This window comes from Natrix helvetica, assembly GCF_964273705.1.
Source record: "Natrix helvetica genome assembly, chromosome: 1".
Lineage (NCBI taxonomy): Eukaryota > Metazoa > Chordata > Lepidosauria > Squamata > Natricidae > Natrix > Natrix helvetica.
This window is the reverse complement of record NC_138548.1, coordinates 267373209-267384315: the sequence shown is the minus strand read 5'-3', so window position 1 is coordinate 267384315 and position 11107 is coordinate 267373209. Positions and strand designations below refer to the sequence as shown.

The following is an 11107-nucleotide window of genomic DNA, read 5'->3' as shown; positions in this document are numbered from 1 at the left end:
ATTATTCATCCAGATCATTCCCTTGTGTGCAAAGATAAAATGTGATGGACTTGAAGAAGACACATTAGATGTAAAAAATATAATTGCTATGAAAGTTACACCAGAACTTATTTTCTTTTTCCTTGGCAAGAAGGACATATGCAGCCCATGTCTAAATATATAGAGAGGTGAAATGTGGGAAAAGTATTCTTTTATAATGCTGGCTCGTATTCAGCCATGAATCATTAGATAATTTATTGCCAAAAAGAGTGTGAATTTTAATTACACCAAACAATTAAAAGCACTTTTTAAAAAATGAATACATATACTGTACTTACTTAGAAGGAAAACGTAAGACTTTAATACCATGCTTCCCCAAAGAGGATTTTCTTAGATTCACTAGTATAGTAAAGGATTGAGATGAATGTTTGCAGTCTAATCTTCCTGGAGAGTTGTCACAGGAACTTAATCTGAAATGTTTAACCACCCTATACCTCTGAGTAACTTTTGAAATTAAACAGGGTTACAGTGGTTAATTTTGAATAGGGCTCCATCCAGAAGTACCAGAATTATAGACTAGACTGAAAATACAACAGGAAGCTAGAGCTATAATGTTACTAAGAAAACCCCAAAGATGTGACAAAAGTTACTAAGGCCAACTTTACATTACTATGAGTGACTATTTCAGCATTCATTTCCATAGTTGCATGAATTATGATCTGCAGTGATAAAGGACTATGCAACACGAGGTCTCTAGAAATATTTATCAAGAGAGAGGGAAGAAATTATTCAGCTGCAATAAAGTAATGTACTTGGAGTCATTATTTTAGTAGCTTTATTGTTCCTGAAGTATCCCTTCCCCCACCTTTCTTGAAGGAAAACATTGACAAAGAGAATGCTTACTTCCTTCGTTGATTTGTTTGGTGAAGAAGTTCTTATACTGTATACATCTCAATTCATATTAAAACATAGTCAATGCATGAACATTTAACAAACCAGGATTCTGTAGATTTCGGGTAGCACCAGAATATTAACTTTGATGCATAGTAGCTCAAACTATATTGAACTGAGATGTTGAAATGAAGGCTATGGAAACAGATGTGTCTTGTTCAGCCTGCTTGAAGGAACCAACTTAAGAATCTGGAACTGACTAATCAGTTGATAAACAGAATTGAACCTTTTCTCTATTTGTCTATATGAGTGAGTTAATTTTAATATAACCCTACTTACTCACTTATGACAAGTTCTCAAACCATTAATACTCATTGCTCTGCAGGACAGCCAGCTCTTACAACTCTCCTAAAGGCTGAGAAGTTAGGGACATTTCATGTTGTAAGAAGGTTAGTTGCCAAAATACTTTTGCAGCTCTGTTCCCACCCCCTCATCAGATCTTCTCTTTAAGAATATGTGGGATGCTTGAGTCTTGACCTTCAAAATTCCATTATAACTTCTAAAAATAATCACGTACGGTACAGGTGATCAGAAATTTGTCAGTACCTTTGTTTTATTGCATATTGCAATTAATAATGTTCTTTTAAATTCCACTACCAAACAGGAGATAGACATCTGATTTTCACTCCCTGTTCCTTCCTTGGACTTGTCATTCATCCAACCAATTTATACGGTACTACGAAGGCAGTAGATGAAAACTAAGTTTATTCAGTACTACCAAGGCACTACATGGACAAAATTAGGAGTGCTTATCATCCACAGCTGTTTTTCCCAAATTCTAGATGTAATCATTTGGCAATCCTATGCGTACAATAGGTCAACATCTAGAACACTTGTTCATTTGTGAACACCCAAGACTCAAAGTCTACCTAGAGACTACACATAATGCATATAGAATATATTCTTACTGAATCCCAATCATATGAATTATTCATGGTTTTCTTTTATATTATTTACTATTTCAAATTTCCACATTTCACTGTTCCGTAGAAGCCACAATGCATAATGGGAAAAGATGCAGCTCATCATAACTCTTTTAGGACACATTACAACATCTAATCAGGAAGAATAGAACCAGCTATACTTCTGTGGGGTCCTTGATGTTCTCTCTCATCTTAGTTGCTTTCTTATAGATATTTCATTACCTAAATTGACTCCATAATTCAACCTTGAGCTATGAATAGTCTCTTCTATTAGCCACATTTGTTCTAGTGGAGTTACCTTGTCACTGGAGAACCTTTTGGGCTCTCTCTGGAAAGTGAGGGGCTACATTACAGACCCAGGCCCCTCAAATAAGGTGTACTGAAGAATGTTCAGTGAAATTTCAGAACATTCTAAGATTTGGCAAGGATTTTCCTTTCTATTCCTATGTGTTTTGCAAGGAAAATAAATCCTTACAACTATAAAGTATATGTGGAAAACCCTGGTCTAAAATTCTAAAGAATCTCTGCCAGTCACTATAGCAGATAATGTTGAATTATGACCAGTGGTGGGATTAATTTTTTTTTACTACTGGTTCCATGGGTGTGGCTTGGTTACTGCAAAATCCCCATCCCCCCCCCCCGATCAGCTGGGACTCAGAAAGCAGAGAATAGGTGGGGGCAGGGCAGTCAAAGCTGGTAATTACCGGTTCTCCGAACTACTCAAAATTTTCACTACCAGTTCTCCAAAACTGATCAGAAACTGCTGAATACCACCTCTGGTTATGGCATTTATTTATTGGGTTTTTTACCATCTGACTCCAAAGTAACTGAGAGCAGTTCACAAATTCAAACTTAAAAAAAGAATTGAAAACATAGTGCCACATAAATTTTAAAAAAATCACTGCATGAAAACATATTCAAAAACTTCATCCATTCCTATCCACCTTTATCCATGAATGGAAGTCTATAGATCCTTAAATACAGAGGGAACTACTTAATGAACTGAGCGGAATTATACCATTAATACACCACTATGCAATAGGAGCTTATCCAATTGCTTAGAATGCAGTACTGCAGTCTACTACTGCTGATTGCCGTCTGACTGCAATTTGGCAGATTGAATCTCACCAGGCTCAAGGTTGACTCAGCCTTCCATCCTTCCGAGGTGGGTAAAATGAGGACCTAGATTGTGGGGGGCAAGAGGTTGACCAGTGGTGGGTTCCAGATCCCGTTGCAACGGTACAGTGCAAAGGGGCCTGGCGTCCACCACATGAACATGAGCAGTGCGTGCGCACATGCACGCAGTGAGCATATGTGTACTTACTGTCTGCAATGCTTCACAATGCCTCCGTGATGCTCCAGTTGTTTGGCGGTGCGGCGCACAGGCAGCGTATGCTCCGTACGCGGAAGCGCCCAAGAGCTCAAATACAGGTAAGGAGGGTGGGAGGGCCCTCTGGAGCACTGTACCGGAATGGTACCCAGTGCTCCTGGCAGACACCAGTATGCCCGTGCCGGGGCGTACCGGTCGTAACCCACCACTGATGCTGACTCTGTAAACCACTTAGAGGGGGCTGTAAAGCACTGTAAAGTGGTATATAAGCCTAAGTGCTATAGCTATTGATATATGTTGATTTAATAGTTTTAGTTTTACTGATGCACAAGTTATACTTACCTGAGTTTTCAAATGTATAATGAAATAAGAGTTGTTTTAAGTTTTCTTTTCTTTTTTTAAAAAAAGGAAAAATCAAATAGATTTTTCACATTTCTATTAAAAGTTAAGTATACACAGTCACATACAATATTACTGTTTTCTAGCATGAGTCATTATCATCTATTTCCAATCAACAGAAGAAAGAAAGGGAGCCCAAACAACATATTTTCTATTTTCAATTAGAAATGAAATTAACTCCCTTCAACTTGACATGCCTTGTTTCTATACAAATATTTTAACAAGTACGCTAAACAAATAGCTTCATGTTAGGGAAAGCTAGTATATCAGAGAATTAATATTAAGCAATGAGCAGCACTCTTCAGATCTGATGATGGAAAAGAAGAAAAATAATAACTTATTCATTCAACACTTGAGGGTGTCAGGATGATTCACTCCCTGTGTGAAAACTGTACGTGTTACAGCATCTGATTTTTTGTTCTACTAACTAAGCTGTAAGTATGAGATCATGCAAATGGGAAAAGTGATATTTAGAAACACAGATTGTAGAGTTATTTCCCTTCATTGCTATACAGTGAGCACTTGAAAACTTTAAAGACCATCTATAACTCAATACTTCAGGTAGATTATAAATATTATGGTATTATTTTATTAACATTAGCCACTGGAAACACTCCATTCTAAATGAGGGGATTGAAGTACTTTTATAAGTTCACAATCAAAACATAAATAAATATTAATAAAGGACAGAGCACCTTATACAATTTATCAGCAAACCCAGAATGCATGCAATGTTTCTGCAGAAATATGTTTTTTCCTGCTGATGGAATGTATGTACTATTTTTGCTGAAATAAATGTTTTTGCCTCTTGGTGGAAGAAGAAAGGTGATTGCTTTTTATTGTAATGTATGTATGTATGTATGTGTGTGTGTGTGTGTGTGTGTATACATACACTAATATATATATATACAGAATATATATACAGAATCTGGAGTTCTGTATCTTGGAACTTCTGCAGTTCTGACTTTCAGAATTCCAGATTTTGGGAATAAATGCCAAGAAAGTTTGCATAGGTAGTCCTCAATAGATAACAGTTCATTTAGTGATCATTCAAAGTTACAACAGCATTGAAAAAAGTGAATTATGACCGTTTTCACACATACAACCATTGCACTATCCCAAGATCATGCAATCACCTTTTGTGATCTTCTAACAAGCAAAGTCAAACCAGATTCACTTAACAACTGTGTTACTAAGATAAAAATTGCAGTGATTCACTTAACAAATGTGGTAAGGAAGGTCGCAAAATGGGTCAAAATTCACGTAACAAATGTTTCACAGCAACAGAAATTTTGGGCTCAACTGAGCTCTTAAATTGAGGACTACCTGTAGTCCTACAAGACTCACATGACCTGGGAATAAATCCAAAAAGAGAACTTGAACTGGTGCCTTTATATTTTCCAATATTCTATGTGTTATAGAGATAGCGACTGCAGACTCAAAAAAAAAAAAAAAAAATCCAACTACAGCCGCCTTATCATTCAGGCTGGATTGTTTTTTATGCTAGTGAACATTTCAAGTAAGGGGAAACAAATAGTAAGCGTTGCTGGGCTCCCTTATTTTAAAATTCTACTACATCAGAATATCAATTATTAAGAGTAAGTTAATACCACACCCCCATTCTTGTAGCAATTCCAAAGTAACTTTCAGTTGCGCCCTGAGGCAAGAAGTTGAACACTTTTTAAAAAAGAAGTCCCTTTGATCATATTTTTATTAGATCAAAGCAGTTGTACTGTGTGCTTCAGGTAGAAATTACGGAAACTAATGAATATTTTGACATACTGTTGGCATAATGAACCAATAAAGATATATTTCTTGAAATGACTTCCTAAAAGAAAGATGATACAGCTTATGACAGAACATTTTAAAAACATACTATGGTACTAAAATATTTCACACACAAACCTATGGGCAAACTCAGCCTCGGCTATTACAACTCATTAATTAATGACAGTACATTGCCAAGAAGACCGGTATTGCCCATTTTGGAAAAGAACTACTTAAGTCAAGAAAGTCAGATTGCTTCCTAATATGAAACAAATATGTCACTTAACCATCTTTCTTCCCCCCCCCCCCCCCGGAACAAGCAATAAAATGGAGTAGAGAGAAGTCATAAGAGATATTTCAGCAATGGAAGATAAATGCATAATGATAAGTCCCATGGAATCAAGTAAGATGTTGATCGCATACAATTTTGATTTTAGCAAACCTCATTACTGATTTTTCAGTGCAGTGGAATCAACTAAGATCCAGTTTCTAATGTTAATATACAAGGATTGGAATAGGTGGTATCAATAGATTATATGCAATAGATTATGACCACAAATCTATATTTGCTGTCACACACACACACACACACATATATACAATACAACGTGCAAATATAAGGCAAAATAATTGTAAACTTCAAGTCCAGGGTTATATTGTTTGGGTTACATTATCTTCTATGCACAGTGGAAGATAAATGCTTTCTCCAATGGCCACTTCATGTCATTGATTCCCAACGTATTGAGATTAAGAACAGATTAACAAATCTTGCATATCACCAAAGTAACACATTTATGAGTGCAACAGCATTAAGTTTTGACTGATAGTACAAATGATATTATATAAATTATCAACATTGTAAGCCAACCTTCATTTCCAATTTAGAATCGGGTTTTTTTTAAAAAATTTGCCTATAATTATTTTCTTTCAAACAGTGGAATTTATTCACAGGTCTGAGACATCAGGTTGCCGTTCACTCGTACACCTTCCATCTTCAGGTTGCTTGGACTTGTACTAGATAGAAGAGAAGGAAAAGATTGGATATTAACATCTGTATTTCTCTGTGACCTTATTGTAAGCAATCGTTTCAGGGTTGACTTCACTTTCTGTGAAGAAAGAACATTATATGAGGGAAAAAATATTTCTCACCCTTCTCACAATAGCTGGCTTTTGGAAGAAAACAATTAGGGAAGACATAATAACTGCCTTCCAGTACTTGAGGGGCTGTGACAGAGAAAAGGGGATTGATTTATTCTCCAAAACACAAGAGGGCAGGACAAAAAGTAATCGGTGGTTAATGAGAGATCCAATCAATAGGTAAGGATACATTTTCTGACAGTGAGAACAATTAATCAGCTTGGGTGTCAGTTGTGGATGCTCCATCAATAGATGTTTTCGAAAACAGACTAGACAACCATTTGACTGGGATGATTTGAGATGGGCATTACAGCAGAAGATCTCTGAGGTCCCTTCCAGCTCTATAGAATAACAGAGTTGGAAGGGACCCTGGAGGTTTTCTATTCCAACCCCCTGCCTATGCAGGAATCATACACCACTTCAGACAGATGGTTATCCAACATCTTCCAGTATTGGAACATTTACAAATTCTGGAGGCAAGTTGTTCCACTGATTAATTGTTCTAACTTAACAAATTTCTCCTCAGTTCTAAATTGCTTCTCTCTTTGATTCGTTTCTATTCATTGTTTCTTGTCCTTCAGGTGCTTTGGAGAATAGCTTGACTTCCTCTTCATTGTGGCAACCCCTGAGATATTGGAACACTGCTATCATGTCTCCCCTAATCCCATGATTCTATGTTCTATAATATGCTCTATGTTCAGATAGAGTTTGGAAAGCAATGAAGAAATTACAGACTTGGAAGGATACCTTTTAAAGCAGAGCAATCATAGTTCACAGAAAAATCCACTGAAGTCTAGAGAAGAGGCTTTTTTTTTGGATAAAAACAAGAATACTTTGATAATTTTAGAGACCTGATGAAAGTTGCCTCAGAGATGCATCTCTGATATCCCACCAGGATTAGGAAGCCAAGAGGCTCTTTGGGTTACTCTGCTAATTTCCTCAAGGTAGTTGAACAAATGTCAGAGTAATCCCATTGGGTTTGGAGGTAATCAGCAGTTTCAATGGCTTCTTTTCTTGAAAGAGCTACATTATTGTAAAAAGCCTGAATGAACTCAAATTATACGTGTCTAATTAGGTGACTGATGTATTTAAAGTTAATTCTTCCTGTTAGGGAAATATTTAAGAAGACAGATTTGTTCATCCTCTTTCTGCAAGCTACAGGTAGTTCTCAACTTATAACAGTTTGTTTAGTGACCATTCAAAGTGACATCATCACTGAAAAAAGTGATTGATGACCATTTTTCATACTTATGACCATCAGAGCATCGCTTGGCTCCTGTGATCAAAATTCAGATGCTTGGCAACTGACTCATATTTATGATGGTTGAGGGTCCTGGGATCCTGTAATCACTTTTTGCAATCTTCTGTCAAGCAAAGTCAATGGGGGAGCCAGATTCACTTAACAACCATGTTACTAACTTAGCAGCTGCAATGATTCACTTAAGAACTGTGGCAAGAAAGATCGCAAAATGGGGTAAAACCTATTTTACAAATGTCTTGCTTTTGTTAAAAATGTTACAACTGTAAAAACACAGCTAAAAAAGAGATAATTTACAATACAATCAGGCCAGAAACATTAACATGGAAGATCAGAGCAGCAAAAAGAAGCTACTCTGAAAAGCTAAGGAACTAGTTATCAACAAATGAACCAGCAAACATATGGAAAACTCTTTAGGATATCACCGATTACAACAAACAACCTTCCCAGGCTGAAGGAAATCAGCAACTGGCAGATGACCTGAATGTGTTTTATTGCAGGTAAAGACAAAACTACTGCCACCCACCTCCACAATCCCCATCTCAGACACACCTACAACAGCCAAGCCTCCTACAACTGACCCCATCCCATCAGGCCCACCATCTCTGGTGATTACAGAAAGTGAGGTGCAAGGTCTATTTCACAGACAAAAGCCAGGAAAAGCACTAGGCCTAGACAAGATAATTCCTTCTTGCTTAAAAGCTTGTGCTGACCAACTGGCCCCCATCTTCACCTGCATTTTTAATAAATCACTGGAGATATGCTATGTTCCTTCTTGCTTCCAACACTCTACTATCATCCCAGTGCCAAAGAAACCCTCCATCAAGGAACTGAATGACTTCAGACGGGTTGCTCTAACATCTGTAGTTATAAAAACCTATGAAAGACTAGTGCTGGCCCGCCTGAAAACCATCATGGATCTGTTCTTAGTCCTCTTGCAATTTGCCTACCGAGCAAATAGATCAACGGGTAATGTTGTTAATATGACTCTGCACTACATCCTACAACATCTTGAATTTCCAAAGACACACACAGGGGTCCTCTTGTAGACTTCAGCTCAGCATTCTATACCATCATTCCAGATATTCTTCTAACTATACTAAATCTGCTAGCTGTACCTAACCACATTTGTAAATGGATCATAAGCTTCCTAATAGATAGGAAGCAGCAAGTGAAGCAGGCAAAATCATGTCAGATACCTGTACAATTAGCACAGGGGCCCTCCAGGGCTGTGTGCTTTCTTCACTTCTCTTCTCTCTATACACCAATAACTGCATCTCAAAAGATCCATCTGTTAAAGTACTGAAGTTTGCAGATGATACAACAGTTACTGGTCTCATTCTAGATAATGATGAATCTGCATACAGATGGGAGGTTGTACAACTAGCCTTGTGTTGCAACCGGAACAATCTTGAACTAAATATACCCCAAACCGTAGAAATGGTAGTAGATTTTAGGAGAAACCCCCCTATATTACCACCTCTTATAAGACAACAAGGCAGCAACACTAGAGACCTTCAAGTTTCTAGGTTCTATCATATCTCAAGACTTAAAATGGACATCTAACATCAAAAACATCATCAAAAAACATCAAAGAACATCATCACTGCCAACTCAGAAACCTCAAACTGTCCAAAAAGCTGCTGACTCAGTTCTACAGAGGAATTACTGAGTCTGTCATCTGCAACTCTATAACTATGTGGTTTGGCTCTGCAACCAAACAAAACAGACACAGACTTCAATGGATAATTAGAACTGCAGAAAAACAATTGCTACCAACCTTCCTTCTATCGAGGACCTGTATACTACACAAGTCAAAAAGAGGGCTGTTAAAATATTTACAGACCCCTCACATCCTGGACATCCAGGTGAAACTCAAAAAATTAGAATATTGTGCAAAAGTTCGTTTATTTCAGTAATGCAACTTAAAAGGTGAAACTAATATATGAGATAGACTCATTACATGCAAAGCAAGATAGTTCAAGCTGTCATAATTGTGATGATTATGGCTTACAGCTCATGAAAACCCCAAATCCACAATCTCAGAAAATTAGAATATTACATGCAATCAATAAAACAAGGATTGTACATAGAACAATCTTGTTGCTTGTATCTTTAAAATTTATATTGTTTTATTTTTCCTAGTATGATTTGATTGCTTATTAGTAAGTTATGACTATCATTATGTGTTGCATCTTATGAATCGTGATAAATGTATTTTTTTATTTACAGTGAAAGCATATGTTCCAAATTCCTTGTGTGTCCAATCACACTTGGCCAAGAATTCTATTCTATTCTATTCTATTCTATTCTATTCTATTCTATTCTATTCTATAATGGGTGAATGGAGTTTAATAATAACAGAGTCATATCACTAATGCCTGCTTTCTGGCATCCACAGGCTAGATGTGGTCTTATGGGACCTTCAGAAAATTAGGAGCAATGGTGCCAACTTAACCTCAGGGAGAACGATATTCTACAATGCAGGCGTGGCAGTTGAGAAAGCTCACTGCCAAATGTAGCTCCCTATATAATTGAACCCACAGCATGCCCTCTCTACTGGATTTGGAGACAGGAAGATGTAAGTAATTAATAGATACCGTTAAGTAATTTATTCCCTCTAATTAGTTATCAGGATTCTTACTTGGAATGCAGCATCTGGAGAGAGGAGCAGTAATATTTATTTCCCCAGCACAGAACAGAAGTGTTTCCCCAATGCAAAGTTAGATGACCTCAACACCAAAGGAAGCTATATATAAAACAACATTTGCAAAGTGCAAATTTAGAAAGAAGAACAAAGATGGGCTTTGGTTCACATCTCTGAGGGATAGTTCGGAAAATGTAAATATAACCAGAGAAGTAGATAGGATATGCACGCTACATATCACATTAAAAACTATTGTTTTGCCTCTATGACAAGCTCTGTACTTGGCAAGTCTCAAAAATAATCCCAGGTTCTGTATTCTAGAATGAACAGACAATCCTACATATTCAGGACAACGTTTCCACCTCAGCTTGGTCTAAAATTGTCTGCAAGATTGACAAGGAAGAACTGAGAAATAGCTTTTTGCCTTCCAGTTTTCTGCTGGGACTAATTTATTCCCTATATTATACAATGGAAAAAAAATCAAAGTTTCAAGCTAGCATATATTTTCATTAAATTAGGTGCAATTTATTTTTGAATGAATCCTTGAGGAATCAAAATGCAATGCTGATGCACTGAAATTCTGTCTCTGGAGAACTAACATAAAAATATTTTTTTGTAGTTAATGTTCAATCTGTATGTTTTTAACAAATCGATATGCTGACAGATATATTAGATGTCAAGGTGTCCTGAATCATCTTTGGTTAAGTTAGTATGAT

At 36.8% G+C, this 11107-nt stretch overlaps 1 protein-coding gene across 1 annotated transcript in view; it reads right to left on the bottom strand.

The window, feature by feature from the left end:
• Window positions 1-6252: 6252 nt before the first annotated feature.
• DOCK2 (dedicator of cytokinesis 2) overlaps window positions 6253-11107 on the bottom strand; it is a 322820-nt gene continuing 317965 nt past the window's right edge. The window contains exon 52 of the mRNA XM_081939650.1: window positions 6253-6363. Coding sequence (XP_081795776.1) covers window positions 6295-6363 — 69 coding nt within the window. The 3' untranslated portion in view covers window positions 6253-6294. The remainder of the gene's footprint in view (window positions 6364-11107) is intronic.